The sequence below is a fragment of the Cyprinodon variegatus genome, unplaced genomic scaffold, assembly GCF_000732505.1.
Source record: "Cyprinodon variegatus isolate N-32 unplaced genomic scaffold, C_variegatus-1.0 Scaffold4, whole genome shotgun sequence".
NCBI lineage: Eukaryota > Metazoa > Chordata > Actinopteri > Cyprinodontiformes > Cyprinodontidae > Cyprinodon > Cyprinodon variegatus.
Genome location: NW_015150457.1, coordinates 2774773 through 2789522, shown reverse-complemented (window position 1 = coordinate 2789522; position 14750 = coordinate 2774773). Strand labels below are relative to the sequence as shown.

Sequence of the window (14750 nt, the reverse complement as noted above, 5' to 3'; positions counted from 1 at the left end):
AGTATCAATATCGGTTATCGGCTACATGAGTTTTAAAATATCGGCATATCGGATATCGGCCAAAATCCCAATATCGTGCATCCCTAGTAAGAATCATGAAAAATTGATGAGAACCCTTTTTTAATTTATTTTCAATTGATATAAATGTATATAACATGAACTCTGGTGCTAATTCTACCATGGGCTAAAAGTTCAAAAGCAAAGTTGATGGATTTGTAAGTAAGTACTGCAAGCTGATGGAGTACTGTAGAGTACTGGAGCTATGTGCAACAATATTTACATCTGCTGTTTGCACTCAGTGCAAAAAATATTTTTTGCACACAAAATGTACTAAGCAAACATTATCAGGAAAAGTTTACACCATTTAGGCCGAAATCTCGATACGTAAAGAACGCAACAAAAAAATCTACCCATGACAGAGTTTTTCAGAGCACAGAATTTAATCTTTAGATAAATTATCTGAGAGCCAAATGTACAGAATTTCTGTAATTATCAGGTCATTTGATAAAAAAAAAAAAAAAGAAAACATCAAGTAATGCTCTAAACATCATACTCCACTGCTGATGGAAATGCTAGGCTGGCAGCTAGTGCAGGTACATCCATGTGAGTGGTGTGGCCCTGCCCAGAGAGAGGAGGGCCATAGCAAAGGGACAAAGTGGGGGAGACCACCAGAAGTTGACTTGCTAATAGCATTATAAAGTAAAATTTTACTTGCTTTTTCATTAAACATGTTCCTCATCCAAGGCTGTTGTGCTGTGTACTTAACTTTTGTCACCATGGGGTAAAAAGGGTGGGGCTGCAGCTGGAGTGGAGGTAAAGCAAGTCATACTTTTTCACACATCTGGTTTTGGCCTACAGACATTGCTCAACAGCCCAAACTATCGGTGAAATTTCACGTATTGTTCCTTTAAGGATTTAAAGCTCAAGAGGAAGCATAGTCCAAAATGCCACCTGAGCAGTCTGTATGACTTGTATAATAGAGGCATCAGCAATCTGGCTTTACAAAGCCCTTTGTAGGTCTTAAAATGTTTCAGTGAGCATTTTAAATCTTTTGCCCTGGATTTATCCTACTTTATTTCTAAAATAACACAATCTATCAAATAATTTAGTTTGATTTCTTTGCATGTGGGGAATTGATGAGTTGTTACCAACACCTTGTGACATTTTCATGTATATTGATACTATAGAAATGTAATGGGGATAGGTTCGATATTTAGTTTACCCACTGTGTCCCAGTGTTTCCCACCTGGCACTTTGCATTGCAGTAGAAAGCTTTTTTGCACTTCCCACATCTTGCCAGACCTTCTTTCCTATAACAGAAAACTTTATTAGATTTTTATTTGCCTCTATCATATATAAAAATAGAGACCCAAGACACCCAAGCAACAAAAAAAGAAAGTTTATATTCCTCTAAATCATACATCATATTATTCATTTAGTTTTATGTCTATAAGTGTATCTGGCTGTGTGAAGCTCATTGTGTCAAAGTATCTTGCTGTAATGAATGTTTTACTACAAACATTAAAATGTCATGCCTCGTGGATAAGAATGAACAGTTGCTGGTGGCCTGCAGAAGAGCTTTCAGACATTCTGGAGTATAAATAGAACTGATCCAGAGAAGGACCAGTTGTCTCTGTAACACAGAAACAGCAAACCAGTCCAGATTTCTGAGACATTTCCATCTTATTCAGTCCAAATGAGCTGCTCAGTAGACAGTATATTGTTCATAATATATATAATGTGTCATAAAAGATTGGAAAAATATTTTGATAATGCTTGATAAAACTGATTGCTACTGACCTTTTGCTTACAATTCACCTAAAATCCAATTTTCCTATAAGACATGATTGCGTGAAACTATAGCTTAATGTCCACAAGCTTTGCTTTATTGGCTGATAAATAACATTTAAAAAGAATGTGGTGTATAAGCTATGACTAAACAACATTATCTGTGAGAAGGTGATAGATATAAAAGTTATGTAGCCTTGGCTCAGAAAGACGAGGCACAGGCAGAACTAAAATAGATTTTATGCTGTGATAGGTTCTGTGACTCCACCAGATATAGAATTACTGAGTTAAGAGACATGTTCAAAGAGACATTTCTAACTGTATCTATTCATTCAGATAAATATCTTTAACAGACTAACTCTTGCACTTCTACCTGTTGAAGCAGAAATCACAGCTGTTGCCTCTCTCGTTGACTGACAGGACATAAGAATACGCCGGGCTGGAAAACAGGAGCTCGCCGACTTTAAAAGGCCTTGTAACCCGGAGACCTCGTCCCTTTCCAGGACTGTCAAATTTCTCAATTCCCTCAATGAAGCCAGTCATTGCTCTGTGTAACCCAGTTTCAGTGTGAGCCTGGACTTCGTGGAGGATGAGGAGGGTGTGGCAGAGACACTGGTGTTAAGTGCTGGGCGTCACCCTATACTGTTGCATTTTCAGAATGCAGTAGGCTATGAATGTACTTGTATGAATGTATTAGTTTTGGAAAAAAATAATATACAGCCTTTATCCAATTAAGTTACCTGGAAAAGGTATTTTAGGTGGATCCCCTCCCAGGAAACAATATTAAAACAGTTTTGCATGAAATTCAATTACAGTTCCATTAAATTATTTTAAAGGAATGTCATGCTATTAGGTCACGCCTGTAATTTTCTTTTATGTCTTAGCTTATGAATTCTCATTTCTCTCCCTCCTTTAGGGTAGCCGTACCTTATCTGTAAGAGTCTTTCAAAACTCAGTCAAGATATAAAAGTGGCTCTGAGAGTCTTTTTTGTCCAGCTTATCTAAAAGAGCTAAACTTGGCTTGCAGCTTATCAGCAAATACTGTCTTTCTCACGGGCAGAGCCATCAAGGGAGTTGCCATCACACTGTTAAGATCCCTCTACAGGTTCTTTGAGATTCAACTCACACAGAAATACTGAAAGAAACACAGGTCCAACCCTGTCCCTGAATGGGCTTACCCCACCATACCTCTCTGAGCTTCTACATCCTTATAGACCTACTCGCTCTCTCAGGTCAGCTGGTCAGCTGCTCCTGAGAGAGCCTAAAATTAAGCGGAAGTTCAGAGTGGACCACGCTTTCCCTGCTGCAGCTCTACAGCTCTGGAATGACCTGTCTCAGCACATTAGACAGACCTCTTCTGATGAAACATTATTATTGTCATTACATTGTCACAAGCACAAAGCAACAAAATTATCTCTCTGCACAACCCTTTGGGAGCAGTGGGCTGCCATTGTGGGGCGCGCAGGGACCAGTGTGGGGTTATGGGTCATGCTCAGGGACCCAGAGTGGCAGTCAGTGGGAGTGGGTCTTGAACACAGAACCTCTGGGATCCAAGCATAATGCCCTAATCCTAACCACTAGGTCACCACTCCCACTCCACTTCTTTGACTATTTTTAAATCCCTTGTCAAAACCCATTTTTTCTCTTTGGCTTTTAAAACCTGGCAAGACACAATTCAACCCTCAGATAATTTTACCCCAATGTAAATGTCTGGGTAACTAAGTATACTTTATATATCATACCAATTGTGGTTTCGTGTAGAAGTAATGGTGTTCTTAGTCTAATAGCATTAGACATTGATACATGCACATGTTGTAAACACTCTTGTTCACTCTGTTTATTTTTTTCTTTATTGGTTATCTTATTACACGTAAAAATAATAATATCATGTTCAGGGACACTATGATATGGAAAAAAGTTCAGGTAAAATTAAAATGGAAAATTTCACTTTGGAAAAAGAAGAAGAGAAGGGAGGACAGGGTGAATGGAGCTAGAGAAGGGCGACCTCACTCTCTTTTAATTTGAAGGTAAGTAAAAAACTTTTTTGTTAATATTTCAAGATGATCCCTAAATACAAAATTTTTTTGAAAATTCTTGATAATATTACATAAAGTAAGCTATAATCTTGGGGAACTGAAAAATGTACAATTTGTGATTTTTAACCTAAGTGAGCTGAAAAATAGAACTTGAAAAAACCATCCCAATTTATCTTAATTCACCCTGTACTGTAGCTTCATCTGGTGGTGACTGTCTATACTGCATCACAGTTTTACAGCAACGCATTTATTCCTCATAATCACTCTAATTATTTACATAAAAAAGCTAAGGCGAATTGAAGTGGATTGCTCTACAACATATACTTGGTTAATAAACATAACTTAACATTTCTTTATCATAGCAAAATAGAAAAGAGGAGAATAATACAGAGCCTTAGAGAAGACTGCGGGTGTCCACTTTTCAATTCGATTCAATTCAGTTTATTGATATATATATTTATATTCCAATTCACAACACATGTCATCTCAAGGCACTTTACAGTTCAATCAGATCATAGAGTCAAATTGATTCAAAGTTTTCTATCTAAGGAAAACCAGTTGATTGCATCGACTCATTGACTCAAATGCAATCCCTCACACTTTTGTCATATTGTGCCATCATGTGGATGCTTTTTGTAAGTACAGATAAAACTGAATTTAGTTAATGGGCCCACAAAGTACCAGAGCAAACATACATATCTTACTTTTATTGTCAGACAGCTCTAAGTTAGATCTGGTGTCCACCCCCTCCAAACCTCCCACATAAGTGGACAGGGAGGGCTTAGGTCAGGGACTGGATCTTGAGTGAATTGAAATATTTTATAATCAACCAAAGCAAACACATTACAGTGCATGCCTGTGCACTCTCCCCCATTCACACACACACATGCCCATAGTGAAGATTTGTCCCTCATCTGTATCTGAAGGCTTTATCCAACCTTGCCCCAGATTTCTGCGATTTATCATAATTCCATTTTTTTGGTCTTTCAATCTAAAGATTTGTTCCTCCCTCTTTTTTAATAACGTGCAAGCAAGGGAAGCATGTCCCAGGGAGATTATACTGTCGTCTCTGGAGTCTCGTCTTGATTACATCAGAGGAACTGAATTTCATTTGGAAGAAACCCCCATGTTTCAGTGCCCGATCTCTTTAGACCTCTCTGTTGTGCTGGGTTCTTGCTTTTTTACAGACCGGGGGGGATGATCTTGATGAATATGATCTGAACTAGAGGGAGGTAGGGAGGGATTAGGTGAAAGGATTAAAATTTTCAGTGATGAGAAATAATAAGAAAACAATAAATCCTAAGTAGATTTAGTTCTCAAGAAAACCCTGTTAGGGTAAATCAGGAGGAAAAGAGACAGGGGCAGAGAAATTAAATGGATCCTGGCTGTAGTCTGGGAGAACATCAGTCCCTCTTTTTGTCCTGCAAACCAAAATATGAAAAAAGTCCTAATAAAACATGTTTTTAATTTAATTTCCTTGGAAACTATTAATACTAGCTCAGCAGATGTTTTTTATTTTATTTTATTTTATTAAAAGGACACTCACTGTATTAATATAAACTCTTTTTGCCCCATAACTGATCGTATATGCAGACTGAACAGTGAATCATTTGTTTCAGTTTTAAAGTAAATTTTAAATTTGCTTTAGAAATTATTTAAAAAAGAAAATATGACATTACTTTTTTAAATAACCGAAGCCTTTGGCCTAGGCAAGGGTTCTGGTGGGTCCTTGCTCATATTTTCCACTGCTTGGAGTAGGAAAGCAAAACTGGGGGGTCAATAAGATATTTTCATGAATAATTGGAAGTTGTGACATAATATGCATAACTATGAGCTAGTTTGGTGTGGTTGAAAAAAAAAGAGGATTTCTTGATTTCCTTGTACATAACTTCATCTAAGGAAATTGGTACTATGGATGCAAGAGGCTGACAATATCCGTATGGTTGATGAACTCCACCTTAGGGGGGCTTGGTGACTGTTTAAATGTTGGTAAACAGTCACTGCTTCCAGTAAGCAAATTCAGGCAGTTGGAGTTGAAACTGATCATTAAGTGTCTTGGTTGCCTTCTTTCTTCAGGTTCACAAAATGCACATCATGCTTGGAGCGTGGTCTTTATGTGTGGGGACTGCCTGACCTATTGAACTTTGTTTTTTCTATCAATATCTCAAAAAAGAGCAGTACAAAAATGTCCCCAAATAACAACAAAAAGACATTCTGCACAGACCACCACTAATAGGTGTTAAACCATATTTATTATATTTAAAGAATTTGTCCTTAACCAGCTTGACAAATAATCCAAGGTATTTAAACTGGCTTTAATTAACACAAGATCTCTGTCAGGAAATTTATTTTTAATCAATTACTCAGCAAAATCTTGATTTTTGTGTTTCTAACTGAGACATGGCTGAATGAAAATAACGAGTTGGCGATTTTATCGGAGGCTGCACCTCCCAATTACAATTTTCTCCATCAGAACAGTGTTTAAAAAATGGAGAGGATTTGTTACTCTGTTTAATGATTCAATACAGTGTAGAAAAGTGATCCTGGGTGAATCTTTTTAATATCTGGCTTTCTTAGAAAAGGCCCTGTTCGAGCCATGGTTATCATTATTTATAGCCGTCCAAAGTCCATATTCATTTTTATCTCTGATATGTATTACACATTACAACTTGCTTAGGAACTGTGGGATATACTTAAAACTTTTGGTTTGACTGAACATATTAAACAGCTAACACACAATCAAGGACATATTTTGGACCTGGTCATCAGTAAAAGTCTAAATATTTCTAATGTTTAGTTAACTGTGGTTGTCCTATTAGAGCATTTTTCAGTTTAATTTGAAACCATTTTCTCACTGATCTAAATACCAAAGGAAATGTTATAAGAAATCATGTTATCATGGATACAGCAATTTAAAATTTACATATGCTTATGGTTCTGTAAAGGGCCTTTAATGACTTTTTAAAAAGTTTTTTTACAGAGAAGATACAAAGTATTAGAAAAGCAGTATGTACATTAATGCCAACTCCAGTACCAATACTGTCTCCAGTTAGAATAAACTGCAAAGGTTTAAAAGAAACTGTTCATCAGCTAAGTTCCTCTTCCTGTTGTCTTAATGTTTTACTCACAGGTTTTAGTAAGAAGGTTTTAGAGTCTGATTTGATTCAAATCATTTACATATCCCTTATGTGGTGTCATAAAACGGGACAGATGGTACCAGTATTCAGGCGAGACAGACAGTGAGAAGTTTCAAAACGTTTAATGATAAAAATAAACAGAAACAGAACAGAATGTGGGCTGATGTGGATCTGTGGACATGCAGCGGCTGCTGGGGGAGGCAGGGCAACACCCATCACTGGCACTCTGGTTGTGAGAGAAACACAGGTAAGTGACCACGATAATCTGACTGAAGATGTTTATCGGTGTGAGTCACTTACCTGGTTTAAAACCCTTTTGTTAGTCTACGTATAAATAACTAAATGGAGCAGAACCTCAATATATAACAGATTTGTTGTCAGTGTATCAACCTCCTAGACCACTCAGGTCTTCTAGTTCAAGCCTACTCTGTATACCCAGAACTAGAACCAAACTTGGAGAAGCAGCATTTTGTTCCTATGCTTCACTTATCTGCAAAAAACTCCCAGAAGACTGTAAAATTGCTGAAAGCCTGAGTTCTTTTAATGAAAAGATAGAATCTCATTTGTTTAGAGCAGCCTTTGACTGCTAAAATTAAACTGCTCACTGGGGTATTATTAGTTTAAGGGTATCAGTTGGGCAATGTGGTGGCTCAATTGTTTTATTGGTTTTACTACCTGCTTTGATTATGTTTTTATCTTTATTTGTGGTTAATCTGGTTTTATTTTTCTTGCACTTTGAATTCTCATTGTAATGAATTTTGCTATAAACATAAACTTGTCTTGCCTTAACAGGTAGAAATCCTACCACAACAGTAGACTAACTGATGAAAGGGCCACTACACTAAAATTAAGCATTTGTTTGTTCACTACGCTCCACATCCTATATATCAATAGTTCTTTTATATTTATTTGTTCTATTATCTATACTGGGCAGTTTTTTTGGTTATTAAAGTTAATTCTGTTAAAGAAAACAATAAAGATTGATTGACAAAAACAAATCTTTAAAAAACTCTTCTTTTTTATGGTATGTGCCCGGAAGCCATCCTGATCAGACCTTCAAAACAACTCAACAGATTCCCTTTGATGTAAAGAAACAGTGACTCTCCTGTCAGCTTAACATTCTTTTGGTTATAATGCACATTTCATGACCCCAGGTAAGGATAATTACAAAAATAGACCTGTAAATCCAGAGCTAGACTATTAGACTTAGCCCTTCCCTAAGCTGCAATCACATTAATAGAGATGAAGAAATGTCTTCACAGTTCTGGCTTTATAAATACAAAGAATGCATATTTTGTAAAAGCAACTGCAATAGCCACCCCCATTTGACTCTGCAAAGGTGGAAAGTGAATTCAAGGCTAGAAAAAACGTTGAGGATTTTTCCCACTTGCCCTTTGGGCAAGTGACTTTCACATTTCATTTGCCCAGAAACAATTTTTACTTGCCCAGTATAATGTTTGATAAATATAGTTCCTAATATTCATTTTTGTATATATATCAATGAAAAATGTTTTTGAAATGTTTTTTGTAATTCAGTATTTTTTAAGTTTACAGGTTCCTGGTGTGTATATGCATGCCTCAGATAATGAACTCAAGCCTACATTACCGTGTCAACATGCTTTTCAATCCTTCCTGCACATTCTTTTCAAACTAAACTGCTTTAAACTGTTTCATGCTTGGAAAAATATAAATTATAATGTTAAAAATCTAAAAAAAATTGACAGGTTAAAAACTTAAGATAAATCACAAGACAGAAGTCAATGTCACAAATGAATAACTTTTATTTTAGAGTCACGGTATGTTTTTACAAGATAATACTATTAATATAATGTGACTTTTCTAGAGAATCATTATACATAGTTATTTTATACATAATTTCAGAATTCCCTCACTTTTAACTGACTCGGGATTAGTTTTCCCTGACAAAATAAATGCAGCAACAAGACAATAATAATAACAACACAACAGGTCACCAATTTAACATGTTTAGCTCTATAACATTTAAATGCACCTCTCCAATGTCTAAGAGAAAAAAATTTAATGAACCTTTTTTAATGTATGACCACTGTACAGAAGACTGCCATATGATAGTGCTTTCTAGTTTGTTTGTCGTTTAGGTAACTACATCAATATTACCACTAGTTGGACAAAGATCACGCCATCTGGCAGAAAATCACCCGGCTTTTTCGAATCACGCACCTTTTTCAAATCCCGCAAGAATGTGTACAAAACAACAAAAATAGAACTGGCAATGCTTCTGGGTCGTTTTCATCAAATGTCGGTGATTTTAAAATAATTTTGAGTGATAAATAATTTTTTTTTGCAATCATTGCTCTTGCCCGGCAGGAAAATGCAATGAAATTTGTAATCTCCCGACAATAAAAACTACTTGCCGCGGGAGAACAGGTGATGGTTAACATCGAGCCCTGTATGTGGTCTTTTTCATGCTCTGTATAAAACCCAAATTGTATCTACTTAGCTTACCATCCTCAATGGTAAGCTAAGCAGGAGCTATTACTGTTTTAAACCTTATGCTTTCCTCTCATATGGAAAGTACTCATAGATCAGCTCTTTAGTTGTTTTTTTGTCTGCTCTCTCTTCTCAAACCTCTGGTTGGTTTCTAGTTGACCACTGACATTGAGTGTTGCTCTACTGGAGGTATTTTTCTGTTGAAGGGGGGTTTTCCTTGCATGAATTAGGGATTCTAGGTGACAAGCAAGCAACTGACCATTGTTGCTTCACTTTCATCCAGGGGTTATGAATTTGCCAAGTCAAATACTCAAGATAATCTGCTGGGTTTCCCTCGATCAAACATTTTTTACCCAATCTGTCTGTGCATTTTGGCTGATTTGACTCTGTGAAGTACATTGAGAGGACAGATCCTATATAAACTGAATTGATTTTAACTTGAAATCAACAACAGAACTTTAATGATCTATATTTCATTAAGGCTTTCTCTATGTATATAAGAAAAAGACATAGAAGACAGACTTAGTGTCCTTCCCGGGGAACAACCAAAACAAAAAAAGATGAAGCATTTCAACTGATTTGAATTTGATGGTTTCATGTCTTCTTTCTTTCTCTGTTTCTCTTAGCACTCAGGCTGTTTTTACATCAATGAGAAACACTATTTCAATGTTATTACTCATGACCAAACTGTTGATGGATAAATGCAGAGTACTGCCACATTGGGGACCTCATAAAACAGCTGCTGCTAATTCCTCTTTGCCACTAGGTAATGGACGGGGTTGTGTGTGAAGTCCAGTGTGGTTAAAGATGTTTGCTTTTGAACTTGGGTTTGCGGTGAATTGAGGCCTTCCTCTTCAAGTCACTGTTGCTGACCTTGTCATCACAACCTGCTCTCAGGCTGGAGTGCTAACCAGGGGTCAGGAGCGGGGCAGCCCTACAGAGATGGACAGTGCTATGTGTTTACATTAAAGGGGAAAGTAGAGACAGAGTAACTGATAACTGGGCTGTTTTTATGAAGGGGGACACATGCCAAGACTGCATTTGATTGTCTGGACATTACCCTAAGACGAGCCGAGGCATTGCAAACATTCCATATTGTTCTTGATGGACTCACTGACTCGACTGAGACAATGTCTGGCATCTCAGCTCGACCCTTGTTGGACGGTTAGGGAGCCAAGCCTTAAGCCTTCTGTCTCCACTCCTGGCTGGGGGGGAATGCGACGCCGCACGGCCGTCTTAGCCCTGTGGGCTTTACAGGCACGGAGTCTCATCTCCCACTGTTTATCCATGTGTCTTTGCTTTGGCTTTGGCCCTACGCTGTAGGCCACTGTGGACTGAGTGGGGTCCTTGCCCTGTGTCACCCACCTAAGCTCTGCTTTCACTGGAGGGCTTAGCGCCTTACCCCTCGGCTGTTTTATGAGCAGACAGCTGGGCTAATCTGTCTCCCTCTTCTGTCTTCCCCTGTCTTTTTTCTTGGGTCTTTGCTGCTTCTTTTGGCTCTCTGTTTTTGTCTTGTCTAGTCTCATAATATTTTTAGCACTGATAGAGCTCTTTTTGTTGTCTCACAGAGACACCTTCATAATTTCATCTATACAATGGATTTGAATTATTAACATTCCTGCACTGTCTCAAATGATATAGAAAATATTTAGGCTTTTAGCACATTTTTTATGTATTCTTCCTCTGATACTGTTGGTTTGCATTTGACATATGTTTTGTTTCGCTCTGATTTTAACTAATTATAAGAAAACTGTAATCTGTTTGTACTTTGCAATTCATACATTATTCAAATTACAGTCCAATTATCCTTTTCTGATTTTAATATGAATGGAAGGGCAAGGTTTTTGACATGGTCTTTGCTATCATCCAGATAACTATGGTTGTATATATATATATCGCTTATATCTAGAAGAAATCTAAAATTAATGGACTACTTGGGGGCACAGCTGCTTGCATTCTTGTCTTTCGACAAGAACGGCTGGTTTTGAATCTTAACTTGGGACATTGCAGAAATTCCCCAGTTTTCCCAGTGTGTGTATATGCCTCTCTGTTTGCTCTGCAATAAACTGCTGACCTGTATACCTGCCTGTTACAGATTTACAGATAACTCAAGGCAGGTTGCAAAAAAAAAAAAAAAGTTTTTTAAGAAATCAGAAACAAAAGTCCTAACCTGGAAAGCGTCAAAGTCAAAAGGGCCCAAAATAACTTGCAGCCACTTTATTCAATGCAACACAGAGTAGATTAGCCACTTTGAACTGATTTTCACTTGCAATTAACTACCAGTCATCTTCTACTGCAGAAATGGAATTGAAATTGAAGGACCCATTGGTCTGGTGGGAATAATCATCTGGAAAAGCATCTGCAGATGAGTTGGATTTGAAGCTATAGCCACTAAGAGCCTATATAAACCTGCTGTTTAACCTTTGGATTATTCAGAGAAGTGTAATGGTAATATGCGATATATAAATGTACTTAAGGGACAAATGAAACCTCTTTTGGTTGAAAAAGGAGAGATATGCAATTGTTACTGTAAATTCCCATGTTACTTAGAGCTGACTAAATACTGAAATAGCAATTTTTGCTTTTTAAAGAAAATGCAATTTTTGCTTCATGCCTATGAACCCTCCACTGCTTTTCTTTCCATCCTCCTGTATTGATTTGCTTGTGTCCTTTCAACCTGCTCCCTGTATTCCTATCTTTTTCTCCTTGTCTCACTCTTCCTCCTCCTTTAGACTCTTCCTCATGATCTTCAGCATCTAGCTAAACTTAGAAGTGACAACAGTTGCAGGGTGACGCAGCGACTAAATGCGAATAGAACAATAGCTCCCTCCATCTCCCCCTTTAATAGATTGCCATTGTTTCCTCTACTGTGGCTCTTTTATGGAGTTTGTTAGCTATGCTAATGAAGTTTGGGCTTGTGTGGGTTTAGCGAGATGGGATTTGATGCTCTTTAACTGGGCACTCTTAGAAACAAGAGGCGATCATAAGTGTGGCCAGCAAGCTATTTGCCACCAGTCAAATGTCATGGGCGTGTTGATGTGACACGGCGATGGAAGCATGGAGAAAACGGCTAGATTTCCTAAACGTTTTCCTCTGTGATCACTGTACACATGCAAGACGACAGATCTTTTTCTTGCATACTACCATGAATGCATCATCAGGTAAAACCCTTGCAGAAAATGAGTTGAGTAAGACAAGATGCAGAGACGACAGTTAACAATAGCGCAGTCAGTCATCCAATCAGTCAGTAAGTCTGTAAATAGCCAAGCCGATGGCTCCTTTGAGCTTTCCTCTAAGAGGAATTCTCTTTCTCCTTGGTGTATTAATAGCGCCTGTGCATTGTTTCCTACAGCAGCACTCTTCCAATCAAAGGAAGTTGGCCTGCCAAGTATACAGTTATTTTCCTTTGTCCCTATGTTTAGCAGGCATGTAAGAGTCAGATATGTGTGTGAGAGATACTGCATGGATGAAGGTACTTTGGGGCTTTATGAGTAAGTGTGTGCATTCTGGCGGGGATTATCTCAGGATGTCTGTTTATTTATGCCTGTTATCATATATGTACAGTGATACATCCTTGAATTGTTTGCATATGTCACTGACTCTGTGTCTTTAAGGTAACAGAGATTAATTCGAACAATTTCTTTTCTTCACATACAAAAATACGGAAATACAAATAGATTTACGATTGTTTCTTTATGCTTTTGATGTGAGTGAGGCGTGTAAGTGTTGAATAAAGTAGTCATTTCATTGTTCTTTAGAGTGTCCTGCCAAAATATGTGTGCAAGCCATTTTTAAAAGTCTAACAGGCTTGTAAGGTGTTTGAATTGAAATATGTCAAAGCATTAACATAGAGACTGACACAAGACACAAGCATTTAGACAACTTCACTTTTCAGAGTTAGCAACAATCAACAGCTCTTCAATTACTCTTGAAATTGTTCTTGGATGTATTAAACTGTAATAGCTAGATATACCTTAGGTCCTATAAACTTTTTTTGCTCTGTGATATATTCATAGCATGTAAACAGTGTCCAGTCATACAAAATAGTAAGAAAAACAAAACAAAACACTAATTTATTGATTCATTGCCAAATAAATAAACTTAAGATTCACTTAGACCGAAATTCAGATTTTCTGACACGAAACATGTTCACATCCACGTTCATATAGTGGTGAATGAGGTAAACCCCATAAAATCAGACCTAAAATACCGTATTGTTGGGTCTGATAAAGAGTTTTTTGGGCAATTATCTGAGCAGGGATTCCTTAGTTGTACCTTTACAATAATTCCACTACAGACAAGTTGCTGTTGGGAACAAGCAAAATGTGTATATTTATTTTACCAGAATAGATCAAATTTACCCTTTTTAGATAGATGCCTACCTTATCTTGGATAGAATAGAATAGAATTTAACTTTATTGTCATTAAACTGTCACATGTACAAAGCAACAAAATGTGGTTTGCACCTATCCAGAAGTGCTATACAGGATATAAATATTTATTTACATGTGCATAGGATGTATTTCTGACCATTTTTTAATGGATGTAAGCATAAATATTCCTATCTGCTTGATGTTTTTTTTTTAATATATTCTCTCATAGAGCCACATATTATGTATGATAATGCTGTTTTCTCATGATAAAAAAGCACAAAGTAGAGAAAGTTGGTGGAAAAAAAAAAGAAACACAGCTTTTAAATATATTGAAAAACAAAAATCTGCAATGTGTTTATTAGTAACAGTATGGTGTCAGCCCTAGTTGATGATTTAAAGAACTACTTTGTGGGGGTAAATCTTCATAAGCCTTGCATGTCATCGGCAAACTCTTTTTGACCTCAAGTTCAGTCGAAGAAGATGGGGAGTATCTGAACATGTCAATCATTTCATTTTAAACATACTTTTCAAGACTGGCCACAGATCCTCAGTTAGATTTAAGTCTGTACTTTGCCTGGACCGCTACTTCATTGTATTTCTTTCTTTGGCTGTCAGTGCATTTTCTTTACCACATATAATGAATTTTGCTCTAATCTTAATATAACACCTTCTTCCAAATGCTTGCCATGTTTACAGCATGATTTATATATCCTTGAACAGAATTTCTTCTGGCTTCCATCTTGCCAAAGCCCATATTTGCAGAATGCATGGCTAATAGTGTCAAGTTGACAGCCTTCCACTTGAACTAAGGATCTCTGCAGCTCCTTAAGAGTTACTCTGGACATCTTGGCTGCTGCTCTGAATAATAGTCTGCTTGCTAAACTTTTGATTTAGTGAGATGTTTTCCCCACACAGTATGGGATATTGTGTTTTAACATTACCTTGTT

The 14750-nt window shown here is 37.1% G+C and overlaps 1 protein-coding gene across 2 annotated transcripts in view; it reads right to left on the bottom strand.

Annotated features, from left to right (window-relative positions):
• smyd2 (SET and MYND domain containing 2) overlaps positions 1–2376 on the bottom strand; it is a 12196-nt gene extending 9820 nt beyond the window's left edge. For both annotated transcript variants that reach the window (XM_015371622.1, XM_015371631.1), the window contains exons 1-2: positions 2162–2376; positions 1247–1310 (exon numbers count right to left, since the gene is read on the bottom strand). In XM_015371622.1, coding sequence (XP_015227108.1) covers positions 1247–1310; positions 2162–2331 — 234 coding nt within the window. In that variant the 5' untranslated portion in view covers positions 2332–2376. The remainder of the gene's footprint in view (positions 1–1246; positions 1311–2161) is intronic.
• Positions 2377–14750: the final 12374 nt, after the last annotated feature.